Source organism: Naegleria fowleri (genome assembly GCF_008403515.1).
Source record: "Naegleria fowleri strain ATCC 30894 chromosome Unknown tig19, whole genome shotgun sequence".
Classification (NCBI taxonomy): Eukaryota; Heterolobosea; class Eutetramitea; order Acrasida; family Naegleriidae; genus Naegleria; species Naegleria fowleri.
In genome coordinates this window covers 411,015-431,846 of record NW_025407951.1, presented here as the reverse complement: position 1 = coordinate 431,846, position 20,832 = coordinate 411,015, and the positions used below count along the sequence as shown (strand labels likewise).

Sequence of the window (20,832 nt, the reverse complement as noted above, 5' to 3'; positions counted from 1 at the left end):
GGTTGTTTGCAACAACAGACTGACGTTCGTCTAATGATGACTGAAATTGTCAATTCACTTGTTCCACCAGCCCTCCAAAATCTTCCGAATATTCCCACGTCTGACCTTATTTCCAACACGTCAAAAAATTCTTGAAACAACAAGGTAAGCACATGATCTACTCTTTACTGTTGTTTTGAAACACTACTGCTTGAAGGAGGAACAAATACAAAGTTCGATCGCACAGCAATGAAACCCGTCTGATAAGAAACCGTTGGATTTTGCAAAGTCAATCCCTCAACAGTTGGTAATGGAAATCCTCGTTGGGCCAAAATATTGCCAATAGGCACAATACCATATTGGAATAATAGATTTACAATCGATGAAATTAATGAAACATCCAAATTCCCAATGGTGCTATAAGCCAATGTCACATTTGCACTCTTATACTGCAACGAACCTGTCAAATTATTTGCAACAATTTGCACTTCCCAATCCAAGAGAGCGTTCAAATTGAGAGCAAATGCATTCACTGGTCCAGTTGGAAGTATCACTTGGAAAATGGCTTGAGCAATCAAGGAAACCTCAACACCCTTTGGTGAAATTGTAAAAACTGGTGCTGTTGGTACTATGAAATCTACTTGTAATTCCCTATTTGGATACTTGTTATATAAAGCAGGAATAAAGAATTGAAGATTGGTGGTGTTGAACATCCAAGAAATAGCAGAAGGTAATGTGTGTTGTGTTAATAAATAATTAAAAATTCCGGCTTGAGTAAATGCAAATCCAGCAGAATTCAAAGTATAGTCACTGACAAACATTTCTATCATGACATCATTACCAAGTGAATTTGGCATGTACGAGGGTTGTCCTGGATATGGTTGTTGTCCCTTAATAAAACATCTTCCTGCAGTTCCAATTGTCATGTAAGTGGAAGGGGTATAACTCACAATTTGTAATGTGGAATCAAAAAGTACGCCATAGGAAAGAATTGGAATTTGTAAATTCAATGTTGACAATGTATTACTCAAGACATTATTCACAGCTGATGCCACTTGGGTGTTAATAGCATTTTGTGCAGCTTGTTCAATAGAGTTTTTAAAGTTATTTAAAAAGATGTTATAGAGCCATGATGCACCTCCATGTAATGATAAATTAAAGTTTGTGAATCTTGCATTGAATCCAGAAAGTACAATATTGAAATGAGTAGAATCTTGAATCACAACTTGAACATTAAATGTAATGGCAATGGTAATATCTGCATCAGCAGATCCACTGTCACTAATATGAGGCCATGAATTTTCTCTATAATGCCAATTCTATTCAAAGAATTTGGAATTACAAAAACGTCACAGTGTCACTCTTTGCAAGTTCCTGTCATTCTACTTACACAATTCATGTGTGCTGTTGCTGAGCTAATGGTAACACCCAATCCTTGAGGATTGACTTGAATGGAAGGTGTTGATAATCCAAGTCTACTCAAAGTGATGCTACTCAGTTGGTATGTGACATGTCCAATGGGAGTCTCTTTGAACACAAAGACATATTTGGTAATATATTGTTACAATAAAATTGTATCGATCATGTTGTTAAAAGATGATTAAAGACCACTTACCAACTTCACCCTGTACATCCGGAACAGCAATAGGGGCATTCAATTGTTTTTGAATTAACGGCATTAATTGTTGGGCCATGTAATTCAATGCTCTTTGTTGAACACTAGCCTTGATTCCGACAGGCAAGAAGGCACCACCATTGGTGTTTTTCATTTGTTGTTGAATGAATGACTTTTGAATTGAAATGGGAAGAGCCTCCAAATCTTGAGCAACCACCACTAGGTAGGCGATGCTGATGAAGGCTACTATTAGGAGGTAAGCGAAGGATGATGATTCTGTTCTGGAGTCAGTGATTCGGAGTTTCATTTTTTTACAATGAGAGAAAGAACTCAACTCCACAAAGAAGAATTGAAGAAACTCTAGTTGTTGAGCCTATTGCGCCTCTCTCGAATGATGATGATCTTATGCTTGGATAGTAGTTGAAAAAGGGGCAAAGTGGAACATTGTGTCGCATTATGATTGTTCTTTGTGTATTTGATACAATTAATGAATGTGTACGATTTGAATGATTTCCAACACAAGTTTTTATTGCAGAGAGACAATCGTTTCCTTTTTGAGAAATCACACCTCGAAGAGCCAACACTAAATCCTATTTTGCGCAGTCAGTCTGTCATTTCACAATAAGAAGCTTCTTCCTTCTTTTTGAAAAAGTTGGAATTTGTTTTACTAAAGGGAGTCTATACAGAAAAGTCTCACATTCAAGCACCACCGAGAGTGGCGCTATCTCTCATCATCCACTTGATGATGCAGAGAATCTTCTTGACTTTCGACATCATGATGATGTAGCATGAGAGTGTACCATGCTGATCATAGCTACTCACCAATTTTAAAAAACAGCATTGCCATTCTCTTTCTCTCTGGTTGCCATTCGACAAGTCTTTTACTACAACCATCATCTTTGAGCCTCATCGTTTTGACGTTGTTACAGAACCATCACTCCTTACAGACTTGTTGTTGAAGAAGAACGTGATCGACTCAAGTGTATATAATATCATTTCTGTACATAACAACATATTCTTCTCGTCGTATACTACTGCTACAACTAGTTGTTGTTGTTGTACAACCCATCTTCCACTAAGTGTATAACATCCCTTCTTATTGTAAAGAATTGCCTGTAGATTCATTAGTGTATAAACTGTATTAGAACATATACTTTCCAAATGTTCGAGACGAAAGAAGAATCACAAAACTATCCTCTCAAAAAGCGCCGAAGTAGTTTACTAGGAATGATGATTCCATCCATGTTGCTCGGACAAGGAGCAACAGCATCATTTTCCTCTCACTCTGATTTATTATCAACAACAACAACAACAACAACAACTCCTTCTCATCAATTACATGTTCCTTCTTCTTCTTCTTCATTGAATGTCAATGTGTGCGTATGTGGTACAAACAACACTGGAAAGAAAAGTTTGATTTCCTATATGGTGAATGGCTATCACAATCCTTCATCATTGGCGCCAAGAAGTCTCTACGACAATGACAACAGTGCTGCTGAGGATGAAGAGAGCGTTGAATCTTGGTGCGATCATGACATCTCGGCCCATCACTCTAGGGTGAATTCTTCTATTGTAGGGGGGTCAGCTGAGAAGAATTCAAGTTCCTCTTTGAATCACCCTTTTCATGCACGAACAATTTCAAAAGGAGATTTGTTGGATGTTTCTTGTCCTGATTATGTCAAGGAGTTGGATGTTAGTGGTTCGGAAAAGTTAAAATTGAACTTTTTCATTTTCTCTCATTCGGATACAGAGGTGAGAAGTAGAAGTGTCTTTGAGAATGATGTATCTTTTAAGAACATTATTAAGATTGCACATGTGATTATCTATGTCTATGATGTCACAAACATGACCTCATTTGAATCTGTCAAATATTATTATGAGCAAATATTGAATCTAATGAGCTCAAACGATGATGATGATTACAGCGAACATATGGAGAACTTTCGGTTGTCATGCTCTCCACATAGTCCATCTCTTTTTGGTCCAATACTTCAAAGGAATAATGTAATCATGAAGCCATCCATGGCGATTGGAGTGAAAACAGACCTTGAAGAGGAGAGAGTAGTCACTGAAAGTAATATCGTGTCACATCAAAGAATGATGAATGGTGTCTCATTCCATGAATGTTCATGTTTGACAGGAGAAAATGTACTCTCATGTCTTGAGGATTTGAAATTACTATCAAAACCAAGCTCTCTCTTGTCTAAACCATCAAGTGGCTCAGAAAATGGAAGAAATTCTCGGCGATCCAGCATTACTATTTCTTCTTCATCATCGAGGCAAAGCATGAGTTGCAGTAGCTCTCCAAATCTTGATACTGGCAACAAGAGAGCAAGTAGAATTTTCGATTCTGTGAAAAAAGTGAGTGATTTATTTAGAGCTCGGTCGAATTCAACATCAAGTACTCACTCAACAGCAAGAAAAATTCCAACTTCAAGCCCAGCCTCCTCCAGCGCACCAACAATTAACGATAAGAGAAGAAGTCAAAGTATTGGTGTCATTATTTCTCAACATGAAAAGAACACAGGATTTGTCATCAAACCAGAAATTACCAACACAGAGGAGTTGCAAATAAGCGTTCCCACTCAAACACAGCAGCTTTCTAATGATGGAGAATCTAAACAAGAGGTGCGAAAGAGACCAACAAGTTACTCGTGGAAGAACATTTTCAAAAAGAAATACTAGTGGTTTCGTATTGATCAAGTCAAGGTGGGATCTGTTTCTTTATAAACCAGTTGATACAAGTTATCGGATTTTCGTTGACATGCCTTTCTGAATTTCATTAAGGCAGAAACATATTCAAACACAAAGGAACCCGCTCTATGATTTTGTGTAAACAAACTTAGAGAGGTTACCAGCAGCTTGATGTAATGCGCAGTCACATCGTGTGGCAATTCTTCTCTTTCACAAACTTGTAGCATTTTCGTTATGTGATCAAATGTTTTGTTAATACACAATGCATAATCAAAGGAGCAGCACACTGAAAAGAAGTCAAAGATCATATCAATACAGTTAGAAAGGTATCCGAAAGAAACAAGCACATCGATATACTTGGAAATGAATTTTGGATATGCCAAAAATAAGTTATCTTGTCGACACTTCACATGTGTGTCGATATAATTAAAGAAATGGTAGAGTAAATTGGTTTTCACATTTTTGTAGAGCTCAATTAAATAGAGTCGAGTTTCTCCGTGGTTAATATCATAGCAATATTTCAAATAATCACCAATAAATTTTAAATATTTCACGTTAAATGTTTGTTTGAATAATACGCTCAATAGTAGAACGGTTAAATGAATATCCTGATGTACAAATGGTAAGATTAACTTCACGAGACGCTTAATTTTTGTTTTATATCCTAACCAAAGTGCCATCTCTTCAGCCTCGCCAATATGTTTTTTTTGAATTTTGATGTAAGGTAAAATAATTCGATCATAAATATTTGTAATGTCAGAGAATTTCAAATGATTGGAGTTCAATTTTCTTAAATTTGCAATTATTTCATCCTCATTATCAATTTTTTCACCTTTCTCAAAACCATCAATTTCTTCGTTGTAGATATCCATTGGAGTTTCAATTATATTGATAACCTCCTCAAATATCGAAAGCTTGTTATTTACAAGTACAATAATACGATAGAATATTAATGGACATTCTGATCTGCAAACTAATGGATCAAGTTTTGATTGTTCAGTTGGCGTGTTGACATGATTGAGAAATGTTTTACTTGAAGATGGACTAGTGACAGGTGATGTTATTGGCAGTGATCCAATTGTTGTTGATGAAAGAGTTGGCAGTGTAATAAGATTTCGAATTTCATTGTTCAAAATACCGTTATGCACATCAGTTATGTTGTGAATATTACTATTACATGAGAGAGAAGAATGTGAAGAAAATCCACTACTACTTTGTCCGTCATCATCAACTGTTCTCCGATGCGTCAAACTGTTATTAGGATTTGTGAGTAAAGTAGGTGAGCGTTGATTCAAAATTGGGGAAGAAGAAGGAATTGGAGAAATGGGATGAGTTCTTGTTGCTTGTTGTGCTTGATATTGGGGAGGAGGACGGAAAACTGGTGATGCAAACGTACCCGGAGTAAAATGTTGAAATAATCCTTGAACAGTGTTTACGGGAAGTCTATTAGCATTGTTCACTATAGTTGTTTGTCATGGTGATGATTGATGGATAATAATTTAGTGATCAATTTAATGCCATCATGGTGAGTACTTACTCGTTGGGGGAATAAATCTATTGGGAGAGGAGGTGTTCATGGGAGGTATAAAAATGTTCGTCTGATTGCTGTTTCCACCATTCCGATGTGGAAGCGACATTCTCCATCACATTCAATAGGAACGAGTAACAATAATGGTTCAAAAAATTAAACCAACACACAATCGGTTAAAACACACGCGTGTGAGTGTGGAGTTGTATTTTTTTATAAATTTGATTGTTTTCAAATAAATGTTGTTGTTGTTCATAGATGAGCACGAATTAACAATCTTTGATCAACTTCGATGGAGGTATACCTCACCTCCTTCTGTATCCACTACTCACACTACTCGCAGTATACATGGGTTGTGCCAATAATGAATAACTTTCATTGGGATCTCCAAATGGACATTTCAATACAAGCATTCCATCTTCATCTTCTATTTGTAATGGTTCATTCTTAATTAATTCATCGTAATTGGAATCACCTAACATGGCACCACATGATCTTCTATATTTCAACCAAAATCCTCGATCAAAGGCTTTCAATAATTGATATTCTTCAGAGTTTTCAAAAGAAGGATCCACATCAATTAAATCCTTAACAAATAAATCCAAATCTTTGTGTGTTTGAAAGGTGTGTTTCTTTTCAATCATTCTATAATTCTTAGAGGGGTGTTCTTTAAAAAGAGAGTTATACTTGTCTCTAAATTCCTTATTTGTAGTAAACATGACATCTGTTAATCCCTTATTGAAAATAGTTTCTAAATAATCACCAATGGATGTATTTTCAAATTTAAAATCTTTCACACCAATTTTTCGAAGCATGAATATTGTAAAATCTTGACAATTGGCAATCTTTTTTTGTAATTTTCTATCATTACTGATACTTCCATAGGAATATTCACGATTCCAACGAGAAACTTCTTCTGAGAGCTATTCAAGTGATATGAATTCAAGAAAAGTGAAAGTCAACAACAACAACATTTCATATGACTTACAATTTTCAAACAATCTTCTAATTCATTCATGTCATAAATTTCCTTCACTGTAATAGCCAATAAACAAGAAGTTCCTTTCACATCCGATGTTTCACAATATTCTGATTTGACCCAATCGAATTTTAAATTTGAAATAGTAAATGCTGTATGGACCCACCCAAATTGACTAAATACATTGACAAAACTATTCACAGTGCTAGCCATTTTGCTTGCTAATTTTGGTTGATTTAAATCTGAAATGATTAATTTGACTTTGAGAGGTTTTTTGAAAATAATTTTGTGACCTTCGTTTTGTTGTGCAAAATATTCATCGATTGAAAGAACACTGAGAGTGGTGTCGGACTCTTCATTATCATCATTGTCATGATCACCATTATTGTAATCATCTTCATTCTCATCATTGTCCTGGTGACAAGTAGTAGTAGTAGTAGTATGGTACATGGAAGGATGGGAGGATTGAACTATTGGTTGAGATTCTTGTGGAGAAGAGAACTTGAGAACATCATCTTTCTTCTTATTGGCTCGACATTCTTCCACATATTCATTATAAATCATTTCTTTCACTGCTTTTAACTGTACATTGAAATATCGATAAAAGTGTTGTGGAGATCCAATTCGAATGGCATGTTTTCTCATGGATAAATCATTGGGTGCATTATTGGCCTGTTGATATCGTTTTTTAATTTTACAATACAAGGTATAAATTCCTTCCTTGTATTCATCGGAAACTTCATTCCAAGCCTCAATATCAGAAAATGTTTCATTGGCCAAATTGAGAATTGTAGAGGAGGAGAATGTTGATGATGATGATGATGTGGGGAGGAGGAGTGAACTGTTGTTGTTGGCCACAGCAGACGTTGTTACAGGAACAGATTGAGAAACAATATATATTTTTGAAGGAGAATGATTGGAATGAGGGATCGAGTGGGTGGTGATGGTGGCACTTGTGGGAGAATGTTGTTGTTGTTGTTGTGGATTGGTGGTACTAGGAGGAGAGGAAAATGCATTTTCCGACAAAGACGATGAATGATTGTTGTTGTTGGTGGTGGTGGTAGTGGCAATAGCTGCAGTTGTGGCGGAGGGAGAGGGTTGATTACTACCACTACTTGGTGTTTTCTTTGTAGACTTTGACGGAGAATGAATATCTGCATCCTCTCCATCATCACCAAACGTTTTGGAGTTGGCCCGCGATTTGAGGACAACGTTCCCCATTTTTTTGTTGGATGGAAATTGATGAGTGACGTGAGGGAAACAGGTTGGTATTTATTGCTACTCTACCAACAATGCAGAGGATTTATCGATCGATTGTTTTCGCCGAGAAACAACCTTCTTTACATCACTAATTTCTTGTTTTGTTTCTTGCACCTTTTTCTTTTCTTTTTTTGTTTTATGTTTTTCTTCTGATATTTGTTTGTCTGAAAGCTTTGGAATTCCTTCATTCTTTATCTTTAAAAGAGTTTGTTCCATGTATTTTGCATCAAGTGTCGTTGAAGAAAGTAAATCCAATAAAATTTCATTCCTCAATTTCAATAATCTATTTTCTTGTTCCAATTCTTCCATTCGGTCCTTAATATTTTTTAAATCTGTGTGGTCAAGTTTGATAAATTCCCCTTGATTTATCTCTCCCATGTATTCAAGTCCTCCCGTTTCTGAGTTCATACGAATCATCATTTTACCAAGAGTACATTCGATGGGAGTTTTTCGGGTGGGTAACGTTTCAGCCTCCATACCAGTCTTTGAAGGTTTTCCTGCCAGATATCGTCGGAGTTTGGTCCAGTTATTAGTCATGTTGATATTCATTTTGTGAAGAAGAAGGGGTGTATTAATAGAGAGCGGGCTTGATATTCAAACGATGATGTTTTTTTTGGTTTTGAATTTAACGAGTAACGGATAGGTGGCGATAAATCTGTAAGCTTTGGCGGGTGATGGTTTAAAAATTAAAATGTCCTTACCTACGTTTCAGCAGTAATCAATCTAAAGACTTTATTGGTATAACGAACATCTACAATGTGTGCGCCAATTATTTTGCCTTCGAATTATGAATGATGATTATTGAGGCTACGATGAGAACTGAGGTAATTTCAACGCTAGTAGCTATTTTTAACAAATACACACCAAAAAAAATGCATCCACAACATCTGTCTTCCTTGAACCACAATACCACAAATCGAGAGGGAAGTAGACAAGTTTCTAATCATCATCAATTTGAAACACAAACACCACCACATGATTCACGTAATAACAGGCAGTCTATCACGGACCAACGTCCAGAATTGAAACGAAAATTCGATGAAGCTATTGTTCCGACTCCGAACACAACAGTAAAAACAAACAACACGTCGACACCACCATCAACAGACGCCGCCAGCGAAATGGAAAAAAAGAAAGCACGATTGGAGGCTTGGAAAAAGAAGAAGGAAATGGGGGCACTTCAAAAACTGGAAGAAGAAAAGAAACAAAAAGTTGTAACAACAACTCCCAACGAAGATGCCACCAACAAGGTGCCGACAAAGCCTTTAGCATCATCTGTGGAAACACTCAAAAAAAATCGGGTGTATCTCTCAAGTTTAATTCAACAACAAAATCCAAACATCTTCAATCAACAAATAATTCGTTACTCACTGCAATCATGGAGGATGATGATGTCAATGGCACATTGTCAAAATCTTCCACTTCTCTTAGCTTCCTTGATGACGACGAGAAGGTTCCAACGAATACCACAATGGAAGAGGAGGAGGATGAATTTGAAAAATACATGTCCACTATTCATAACAATTTACAGCAACAACAGAAGCATTCAGTGTCTGACAACGGTACGTTAAGTAATAGCAACAACACGGAGTATTCTACTGAAAATAGAACCCAAAAAGGACAAGTCTTATTTTCTGAGGATCTCGACGTAGATATCGACAGCTATTTCATAACGAAGGAGGACACTATTGAAAAAGGATTTGATGGAATGTCGGATCTTCAAAAACAGTCCAAAAAAGATTTAAAACCTGTGGATCATTCACAAATTGATTACATACCCATTCGTAAAAACTTTTTTATTGTCCCTAAAGAACTGAGCTCAATGAATGAAACAGAAATCAATGAACTCAGAAAAGAGATGGGAAATATTAAAGTTCATGGACATGACATTCCTCCTCCTGTAAAATCATGGACCCAGTGTGGATTGAATGATGTGATTTTAGGGGTAATTGATTCACTTGGATATACAAAGCCTTTTGCAATTCAGTCTCAAGCTCTTCCTTGTATCATGAGCGGAAGAAATGTGATTGGTATTGCTAAAACAGGAAGTGGAAAGACTTTGGCATTTGTATTACCAATGTTAAGACATGTTTTGGATCAACCTCCTCTAAAATTTGGAGATGGACCCATTGGTATTGTGATGGCTCCAACAAGAGAACTTGCGATACAAATTCATGATGAATTGGTTAAATTCGCTGAACCTCTTCAGTTAAAAACAGCTTGTGTTTATGGAGGTGCAGGAATTGCCGAACAAATTGCCTTGTTGAAAAATGGCGCCCATATTGTAGTTTGTACACCAGGAAGATTAATCGATTTACTTTGCGCCAACAGAGGCAAAGTTACGAACCTAACACGTGCATCATTTGTGGTTTTGGATGAAGCTGATCGAATGTTTGATTTGGGTTTTGGACCACAAGTAATGAAAATTTTGAACAATATCAGACCTGACAGACAACTAGTCATGTTCAGTGCTACATTCCCTCGTCAATTGGAAGCTCTTGCTAAAAAAGTAATGAAAAATTCGATTGAAATTATTGTTGGGGGAAGATCAGTAGCATGTGAAAATGTAAAGCAATACGTAGAGATTTATAACGATGATTCTACCAAATTTTTAAGATTGTTGGAATTACTTGGCAAATATAACAAACCCAATTCAAGTATTCTCATCTTTGTAGACTCTCAAAACAGTGCAGGAGATTTGTTTAGGGATTTGGCTCTAGCTGGCTATAAGGATTGTATTTGTACTCTGCATGGAGGAATGGATCAAATTGAACGAGATTGCACCATATCCGATTTCAAATCTCAAAAATACAGTATCATGATCGGAACAAGTATTTGTGCTCGTGGACTTGATGTTCCAAGTATTCGTCTCGTTGTAAATTATCATTGTCCTGATCACTATGAGGACTATGTACACCGAGTGGGAAGGACAGGTAGAGCAGGTAGAAAAGGAGTTGCCTATACATTCATCTCAGCCTCAGATGAAAAGTATGCTGCCGATCTCATCAAAGCTCTCAAACAATCGAATAACCCAGTTCCAGATGAACTTGTGAAACTTGCTGAGAATTATACAACGAAAAGAAATCTTGGACTTGTGCAAGAAAAGAAAAAATCGAATGTGGTGTCTGGATTTGTTGGAAGTGGATTTAAATTTGATATTCATGAAGAAAATAAGAAACTCGAAGAAAAGAAACATCTTGCTCTTTCGTATGCTGTTTCCAACAATGATGAGACCATTATTGATCAAATTGATTTACCAACTGAAGATGAGATCAAGAAACAACAAGAAAAGTCGAGTCAAAAGAAAAAAGCAAAGAAAGAAGAGACAGTTGTCGATAAGGCAACTAAAGCAGCTGAAGCTGTTTATAAGGACATTGACAAGAATGATGCAATTACTGAGGAAGAAAAGGCAATTCAACGTGCTCAGCTCTTTGCTGCTGCTCTCACCGTTCATACGTCTCTCTCAGAGAAGCAAAAAGAAAAACAAATGGCTCAAAAGATGCTACAAAGTGTTGTTAATATTGGAGGTCTTTTCAGAACGGAGGTTGAAATCAATGATTGGCCTCGACCAATCAGAATGGAATTACTCAAAAAGGACTCTCTGCATAGTGTTCAACATTTTACAAACACAAAGATCCATGTGAAAGGTACTTTTGTCCCTCCAGAGTCACGTCCAAAACAAGGTGAACGAAAACTATATCTCTCTATTGAAGGAACAACTGAGGAATCGGTCCAACAAGCACGTTCTCAAATATTGAACATGTTAGGAGAAGACTCCACTCTGTCCATGGATAGAAGGCACACAGGACGATTCACCATGTAATAAATGGTAAAATTCAATCCATCTTAAAATTAATTTTGCAATAAGTGCTGAATCTTGTAAAATTCAATCCATCTTATAATTAATTTTTCAAGTGCATTAATGCAAATCACCCCAATTAGTGCCACTCGTGATGACCACTGGAGTAGGGATTGATAATTTGAAACACGACTCCATTGATTCCTTGATGATTTGCTTTGCTTTTTCTAATTGATCTTTCTTCACTTCGAACAAAATTTCGTCATGTATTTGCAACAAGAGTCTCATTTCAACCTTTTCTTGTCTTTTTCGTTTCCAAACAGAAAGTAACGCTTCTTTAATAATATCTGCGGCAGATCCTTGAATCTTGGAATTGAAACTTTGTCGTTTGGTTCTTGAAATTAAGCTGATGTCAGTGGACCAAATAGATGATAAATGTCTGAATGTAAGAGAAGTGTACATATTAAATTCGCAACAATGCAAATAGTTACCTTCGTCTTCCTGTTATGGTCGTGACATAACCATTTTTCATAACCTCTTCTTCAATTTCTTCTCTTAAAGCTTCTATTCCCTTAAATCTTTGGAAAAAGCTATTTCTGTATCTTTTCGCATCTTCTATTCTGTGAGTACCTATTGTAAAGATATTTCAATTTCAGGATGAGAGAGTTAATAGTATTAAAATTCATAGTAATAGTATTATTAAAATTATTTTTTTTAAACAATTAACAAATCTACTTTAACTTACTATCAAACAATTCAATGGATAACTTGTCATCTCCCATTCCATATATAATTCCATAAGTCAATGTTTTCATTTGAGATCGTTGTTCATCTGTAACATGATCATAGTCTGTTGTAAACAATGCACTTGTCATTTGTTTAAAAATATCAATTCCATTTCTTTGATCATCCTGTGAAAATATTTTCAATAGTGTTGGATCTTGACTAAAATGAGTAATAAGACGCACTTCAATTTGTGAAAAATCAGCACTAATTAATAAACAATCATCACTTGTTGTTGTAATTGCAGATCGAGTATTAATTGTTACTTGTCTCCCTAATTCTTGACTAAAATAATTCAATGGTTTTGGAAGTGCTTGTAAATTTGGATCTCGTGATGAGATTCTTCCTGTCGAAGTTGCATTTTGTTCCTGTGTTGAATGAATTAAATGTCTTGAAATGGATGATTCATAAATGACATATTTTTGTTTGTAATCTTTGGTAAATTTAGTTGAAATATTTTGTAATTTTCTAAATAATTGAATCGATTCAATCACATATCGATATTGTGGATATTGAATCGATAATTTTCTTAGACAATCCTTATTTGTAGATTTTGCACCTTTTTTACAAGTAAGAGAAGGAGGATTCATTTCCAATACATCATACAAGAGATGTGAAATGTCATTATTGTTAGTGAGTGTCAATTTCTTTCTTGATAGTTTTTGTAATTCTCTTGTTAGATATTCCTTTTCTTTTGTTACTAAATTAGATAATTCATCAATTTGTTTGACATTACATCCTACTCCATTATATTCCATTGATGCTATAATTGGAATTAATTGACTTTCCTTAATGAATGGTTGTAATAAATTGAGATTCAAAATGTGTGGATATAATTTGTTCATACAAGCAAAGGACATGTAAGAATGATTGGCAAGAGTGGTACAAGAGTTGTCATTCCAAGAAGAAGAGGAAGGTTTTTTCTTCTTCTTTTTTGAGGAAGAGTTTGAGGAGATGTAAGAGTCATTACTTGAATATTGACTATCTTGTTGATCATTCATCATACATGAACTCCCAGGATTAGTGGTGGTATTAGTATTGGTGGTAGTATTAGTATTGGTGGTGGTATTAGTATTGGTGGTAGTATTAGTATTGGTGGTAGTATTAGTATTAATATTGGTACTACTACTAGTAGAAGTACATTCATGAAACAAATCATGATACATGTGTGAAATTGTACTTTTAGGTTCATGTTCTAAACTTGTATCACACATCCAATCCATAATGAGTGGATCAAAACACAAATTGTTGAATTCAAAAAAATAATCTGAATTCCTACTACATGTTCTCGGATGACTCATGGAATTCCCATTTCTACTACTACTTGTTCCAAATAAACCATCTCCATATAAATATCCTAATTGTTGTTTGATGTTAAAACTACATGCAATGATATTTGATTTGGAGAAGATCATTTCTTGAATTTTCTTTTTGATCTTTCGAGTGGTTGGACTTTTAGAATCAAATTCAATGAAATAGACATTCTGATCTGAAATGGTATTGAAATCAGTTTCATCATCAATGAATTGAAGAGTATTGTCATTCTTTTCATTGCTAATTTCATTCAAAATGAATCTTGTTGAAGTGTTGTTTACTTCACTTGCTGCACCACCAATCTGTTCTTTCCATAATGAAGTTTTTGATGGCCATCCAACTGCAATTCCACTGATATTACAAATTCTTTTTGAAGTAACACAATCATCTCTTTTCAATGAGAAATAATAGACTTTTTGTTTTGACCATTCTTGTATCAATTCATCCAATAATGGATTATCCGATTGAGTGGATATTATTTTAACTTTCAATCCTAAGGAAGAATTGATTTCAGAGAATTGCATTTCAATTTTTTGTTTTTTTGATGAAAGGAGATGATGATCAAATGAGGGAACAATACGGAAGGATGGAATGACCTGATGTTGTTGTTGTTGTGGAGTGGAATGTTGTGATCCATGGTGTTTGTTCAATGATAAGGATGGTAACGATGATGGTAATGATAAGGAGGAGGAGGATGGTCGTAGTGATTGATGTTTTGCATGACTGATGAATGTACTACTACTATTACTACTACTACTTGTACTACTATTGCGATTATTTACAGGATCACAACTAACAACATTGCTTTCACTATTCATTTCCATAAAACTTCTCTTATTGGATAAAGAGGTGATGGTCATAGTACCACTACTATTACTACTAATGATGATACTTCTAGTACTACTATTGCTACTACTACTACTACTACTACTAGTAGTACCATACATTTGTGCATATTTTGGAGGTATCACAAATTTCTGAGGTGGTGGAGATTTGTTTGGTACTAGTAGTGCAGAAAGAGACGTTCTTGTGACACCAGTGGTGATGGTGGTGGTTGGGTTGCGACAGTTGAGAGAAGTATTAGGGATAGTAGTGGTGATCGTAGTACTATCACTAGCAGTTGCATTATTACCACTACTGCTCAAACTCTTATTCCTTTCCTTGATTTCATCATTCTTCATGATTATCCTAGTGTGATGAGTGATTGGCAGAGGATTACAACAACAAGGATTACGAGTAGTAGTAGTAGTGATAATAGTAGTAGTCGATGTATTGGATGAGGTATGAGGAGTTGCAAGAGGAGTTTGAATATTGTTACTCCTCATCGTCATTGTTTGTGGTGGTGCTTGTTGTTTGTTGTGAACATTCTTGAAAGGTGGAGGAATGAATTTCTTTGGTGTCAAAGTGAAACTACTATTGTTGCTATTGTATTGGTTATTCCATGAACAAGTAGTATTGGTGGTCGGTACTGAGGTGGTTGTTGTTGTTGTTGCTTCTACTCCCTTAGTAGTTGAATCCATTTTAACATTTTTAGAGAAAACGGTGGGACGAGGTAGGAGTGGTGGTCGTGGTCGTGGTGGTGGTGGTGGTCGTGTTGGTCGTGGAGATGATGATATCAATGTCATTATGAGAGAAGATGATGATGATGACTTGTTTTGAGGTGACAACGTCGTACTCAATTGATTCGATGATACTACTACTTTTGAGGAAGACGGTGGTGGATTCTTCATCATTCCACTCATTGGTGGCATATCACCATTCGTAGTAGTAGTAGTAGTAGTAGTAGTACTAATTTCAGAATTCTTACTACTCGTTGAATAGTGGTGTTGATGATTGATATCATTACGAGCAGCATGCTGATCATCAGAAGAGGAGGTGGTGATTGGGAATTCATCTAAAATCTCGAGATCATCCCAAAGTGATACATCATCATGCAATGTTGTTGTTGATCCGAAAGTGTCTTGTTCCATCATCATCAACAACGCGTGGTGTTGTTGGTGATTACGGGTTGGTTCTTCCGAAGAAGAAGAAGAGGTTGGATGGCCAATCACGTGATTGAACATTTGCGATTTTTTCTTTTTGAAAAAGTTCGAGCATTCACTCGAGTGGCCACCAGCATCTTCATCTTTCAACACTTTTTTATTTAGAAGACACTCGAAAATTGCAAGAAAATTGTTTTGCAACCAACCAGTAAGTACTCTCGATGGAATCTATGAACTCTTAGAGTATGAATGTGTGAGCTGTTACATGAATTTTCTCGAGAATTGATGAACCAACGCGCAGTTGTTTGAACCAAGAAGCAAAAGTTATTTTGGGAAACTGCACACAACTTAAAGACTCCTTCAAAAAAATTCTCTCCCCCGAGCAGGATATCATTGATTCCCATCAATCTTTTGTTTGATTTTATTTGGTCGTTCACAATATATCAAGTATTATTCCTGCACACACTATCATTTCATTGAAATTGTTGATGGAGGTTAAACCTCTCTAACACCATTTCAATATTATATATATATTCGATATATATATTTTTCAAACCATTTCATCCTCTTGGAAATCCTCTCTGTCATCATCGGATCAATATCTCCACAACAACAACAACAACCTCAACACCAACTCCACAACAACAATAACTTCATCTCACATTGAACTCTACAACAATCAGCAATGTCATCATCATTGACTCATCACAACGATGATGCTGATGCAAACGACTCTCTACTCTCGTTTAGCAACATCACTTCTACCACCAGTAACCCTTCCACAACAACAACAACCACTGCAGCTACCAGCTATCAAGATGTTGCCATGATGAGTTTGTCCATCGACCCACCCCAATCTATTTATGGTAATTATAGTAACGGTGGTGGTGGTAGTTATGGTTTGATGATGGACACTTATCCTTTCCTTGCATTGGTGAATCCTCACCATCATCATCAACAACAACAACCATCACAACAACAGCATGCAACAAGTGCGTTTACAATCTCTCACAACCATCTCACCACCACCACGACAACTCCTAACATGGTAGTTCAACCACTCTCAACACCACCACCACCACATCAACAACAACATGACCAACAACAACAAGCCTTACTAGTGTTGCAACAAGAACAACTTTCTGACATGTTGCAATTCGCCACCTATCAGAATCAGTGGACCCAACATCATCCTTCAATCCATTCTTCCCAACCATTGAACTTTATCATTCCTCAACAGCATGCAATTATTCAACAACCAATACCATTTCTCATGACAACATCTCCTTCTTCTCATCATTTGACAAATATGAATCATTCATTCCAATATGGAGATGCAATTCCGAGAATGGGTCCTCAGGATTCCACCTCGTTCATGGTGATGACAAATGGTCATGTTGGTCATGGTGGTCATGTTGGTAGTAGTACTAGTGTTGGCCAGAGTGATGGTGACATGCCATCGACTAGTGCTGCTAGTGGTCATGATAACAATAATAACAACAATATCATCATACCTCCCAACACAAATCCACAACCTCTCACCACTCTGACCGATGATTTTGATGAAATATTCATGAGTGGATGGTTTGACAATGATGGTACAACAATTGTTTCTTCAACAGAACCAATTCTTCAAGTTCAGAAGAATGGAGCAACAGGCAATCATAACATGTTTTTTGGAGAATCATGCCATCAACAACAACAACCAGCAGCAACAACCTCAACCACAATTGTTGATTCGAATCCATCACTTTTGAATGATGACGAGATACTTCCTTCCACTCCATCCACAACATGGTTAAAAGTCATTCCAGATCAAGATGTCATGTTCTCTAGAAATTATGATTCCTATTCGAGTGTAGTGTTACAACCATCCAATACTACTCATACTAATCATGCTACTACTACTACTACTGGCACTAACACTACACTTCCTACTCAACAACAATGGTTACTCATGATGCATCATCAGAATCATCACTCCAATCCTCCTATTTTCATCAACAACACACCAGGTATACCAATGATGATGATGAACAATGATCATGCAACAACATTATTATTGAATCAACAAGTAAGATCTACACATCACACATCAAATATCATCATTCCTACGAATAGTACTGAACTTGCTACCACAACCAAAAAAAAAACTTCCAAAAGAGGTCAAAAAAGAAATTGTACAGAGTTGTTGTTGAACACTCATACGTCGTCGTCTTCGTCGTCGACTCACACAAATGACAAGAAAAAGAACAAGTTGAGTCAACATGCAGCTACTACCAACAACATCACTTCTCAATCTGCCTGCATCATTGAATCCTCACATGATGAAGAACATGTTCTAGTACCACCACCACCACCACTACCATCCTCTTCATCATCCTCTTCATCATCCTCTTCATCATCCTCTTCATCATCCTCATTAAATAGGATCAGTTCAACAACAACAACAACAATTCCTTCCAATCATGATCCTCACACGGTGGTGGTAGATTTACTCCAGGTGGATCAAGTCTCTGTACACACCACTTCCACAGATGCTACCAATAATATCATGAATACCATGATGGCATCATTCTTTCCAAGTGTGCACTCTCAACAGATTATCAGAAATGGTGATCTTTCTCATCATTCGTCCATTTCACCTCATGTTACCTATGCTCAACTCAATGCACTCAAATATGTCAATAACTCAATTACAGTTGTACTATTGAATAATGATCCAATCATTGAATGTATCAAATTCACTCCCAAGAAGAAGATGACCTTTGAATTGTTGAGTCTCTTAGAAGTTGATCCTTTACTACTTTCAAATCTCACTTGTCATTCGTATGATGTTCATTTGGATCAATCACTTCTTCTTCGATATGGTAAGAGAAGTCAAAGTAATGCTGTTGGAACCAATACTGCTATTAATAGCAATGCCACTACTACAAGTCATACCCCTTCTCCTGAGAATTCAAAAGATTCCTCTGCATTCAACAACAACATTCCACCCAACATTGATCTCTATCAATTATATCTCACTGCTCAGATTACAGTCGATGGAAAGAATTTAGAAAATATGGATGAATATTTCAAATTCAAAACAGATACAAAGAATGAAAAGACTCTCCATTTCAAAATTGAAGATTTAAATCAAAGTCATGATCATCGATGGAATGAACAAATTGTTGGAACTAAAATCAATGCTAAATTATCATTTAATTTAGAAGTGAAAATGGTTAAACCTATTAAGGGTATTTCCATCAATTTGTTATTGTTCCTTCAACAAAAAGTACCAGTATCTCATGAGAGTACTTGTAGTAGTGGTAGTGGTATTAGTGGTAATGGAGACAACCACTTGACCACTTGTACTGAAATGGATCAAATCCTAAAATGGAATGTTCCAGTTCTTGTTCAAGGTTCTCGAAGAAAGAAAAAAACTGAAAAGGACAGTGAACTCAAAGAATGTTTTGGAGAGAGAATGTGGCCACTCGTAGATTTACAAATGGCACTTCTCAATCGTAAAGGAGCTGAAAATGCAGATTCAGAAATGGATCCAGATGAAGATGGATATGGACTCATGGATGATATTCTTCGAACAAGAAGTGATCAATCTGTATTTAGACCTATTGGTGATTCTATTCTTAATGAAATTGTAAGAGAGGCTGAGAATAATTTGTGTAAAGATTCGAACAATTTACACGCCCTTCGACTCTTTGAAAAATTTTTTTTAACCAAATTTGGACAAGGCACGTGTGTGGATATTTTTAATTTGACTCGTTACTTGGCAGCTAAAACCATGAATCGAGAGTACATGTTACCTGATCTTGTTGTGGCAACAAATAATATGATGGAAAGTCTCATGACACCCTCTGCTGCTGCTGTTCATACTTCTTCAACTCTTCTGAACTCAACTCTCATGAACTCAACATCAACTCTCATGAGAAATCCACTCAATGATCTTCTCCCAGAAAATATTACTGAATTAGATTTAACCATTCTATTGAAATTGACTTATTTATATTCAAGATATGAACCTATATTCAAAGCAGATGGTTGTAATAATACTGAAAAGATGATCAAATATTGTTGTCAAATTGCAACTAATCCTCAATTTAGTATCAAAACAAAAGTATTTAGTTTATATCGATTAGCTGAATCTGAATATCTTAAACTAAATATAGAAAAAGGACGATTGAGTTATCACTCATTAGAAAAATGCAATCAATGTTACTTTTTCATTCAAAGATGTTTAAAAGATGAACCAACATTAACCAAAGGTGAAGTGAGACATATCAAAGCACTTGAAGCATCTGTTTTAAATTTAAAATCTATTCTATTGAGTAATATTCACAATTTGGAACATTTTGCATCAACACCTCATTCACTTTCTGAAGAAGAAATTAATTCCAAATTATTATCTCTGAGAGATATCGTCCAATACAAACATGCTGCCTTTCAAATTAGAGGACGTTACACTCCACGATGTACTTCCTTTGCACAAATTTGTAATAATGTGGCTGCAAGTTTGAGAGTCTATTACACACTTTTCAAAATGACTAAATCCTATACACCAAAGAGAGCCATTCTCATGCTCAATGTGATTAAAAAGATGCAGAGTCGAGCAGTGACCACACACAAACAAGCAAATCCAAATACTTCTCATTTAGCCTATTCACTCTACAAGTATAATTTAAAGACGACAGAATTATTGATCTTAGAAGAGACTAAATTAGATAATCCCAATGAAGAAGATATTGATGATAAAATTGAAAAGGTTGCAGCAGATAAGAGAAAGTGTTATTCCAATTATAGAGCTCTTAAAGATCAATTTTTAGGAATTCAATAAAAACAAGAAAAATTTTTTGAAGCGCAACATGTAGGTGCACGATCATCATCACGAGGAGGGTATTC

General features: G+C 35.9%; 7 protein-coding genes across 7 annotated transcripts; 3 read left to right on the top strand and 4 right to left on the bottom strand.

The window, feature by feature from the left end:
• Positions 1–164: 164 nt before the first annotated feature.
• On the bottom strand, positions 165–1,901 carry FDP41_013558 (uncharacterized protein; the record flags this gene model as incomplete). Its single annotated transcript, XM_044704201.1, has 3 exons — positions 165–1,298; positions 1,370–1,506; positions 1,595–1,901. 3 exons carry the CDS (start codon positions 1,899–1,901, stop codon positions 165–167), a joined length of 1,578 nt encoding a protein of 525 aa, XP_044565057.1.
• An 854-nt stretch (positions 1,902–2,755) lies between these two features.
• FDP41_013557 (uncharacterized protein) lies at positions 2,756–4,279 on the top strand (the record flags this gene model as incomplete). Its single annotated transcript, XM_044704200.1, has 1 exon — positions 2,756–4,279. One exon carries the CDS (start codon positions 2,756–2,758, stop codon positions 4,277–4,279), a length of 1,524 nt encoding a protein of 507 aa, XP_044565056.1.
• Positions 4,280–4,293: 14 nt separating this feature from the next.
• Positions 4,294–8,016, bottom strand: FDP41_013556 (uncharacterized protein; the record flags this gene model as incomplete). The annotated part of the gene is made up of 4 exons (XM_044704199.1): positions 4,294–5,747; positions 5,826–5,893; positions 6,126–6,739; positions 6,805–8,016. The coding sequence occupies 4 exons, from the start codon at positions 8,014–8,016 to the stop codon at positions 4,294–4,296; spliced, it is 3,348 nt and encodes a 1,115-aa protein (XP_044565055.1).
• A 57-nt stretch (positions 8,017–8,073) lies between these two features.
• FDP41_013555 (uncharacterized protein) lies at positions 8,074–8,592 on the bottom strand (the record flags this gene model as incomplete). The annotated part of the gene is made up of 1 exon (XM_044704198.1): positions 8,074–8,592. The coding sequence occupies one exon, from the start codon at positions 8,590–8,592 to the stop codon at positions 8,074–8,076; it is 519 nt and encodes a 172-aa protein (XP_044565054.1).
• A 335-nt stretch (positions 8,593–8,927) lies between these two features.
• FDP41_013554 (uncharacterized protein) lies at positions 8,928–11,878 on the top strand (the record flags this gene model as incomplete). Its single annotated transcript, XM_044704197.1, has 2 exons — positions 8,928–9,358; positions 9,487–11,878. 2 exons carry the CDS (start codon positions 8,928–8,930, stop codon positions 11,876–11,878), a joined length of 2,823 nt encoding a protein of 940 aa, XP_044565053.1.
• Positions 11,879–11,974: 96 nt separating this feature from the next.
• On the bottom strand, positions 11,975–16,014 carry FDP41_013553 (uncharacterized protein; the record flags this gene model as incomplete). Its single annotated transcript, XM_044704196.1, has 3 exons — positions 11,975–12,293; positions 12,346–12,484; positions 12,600–16,014. The coding sequence occupies 3 exons, from the start codon at positions 16,012–16,014 to the stop codon at positions 11,975–11,977; spliced, it is 3,873 nt and encodes a 1,290-aa protein (XP_044565052.1).
• Positions 16,015–16,618: 604 nt separating this feature from the next.
• On the top strand, positions 16,619–20,767 carry FDP41_013552 (uncharacterized protein; the record flags this gene model as incomplete). Its single annotated transcript, XM_044704195.1, has 1 exon — positions 16,619–20,767. The coding sequence occupies one exon, from the start codon at positions 16,619–16,621 to the stop codon at positions 20,765–20,767; it is 4,149 nt and encodes a 1,382-aa protein (XP_044565051.1).
• Positions 20,768–20,832: the final 65 nt, after the last annotated feature.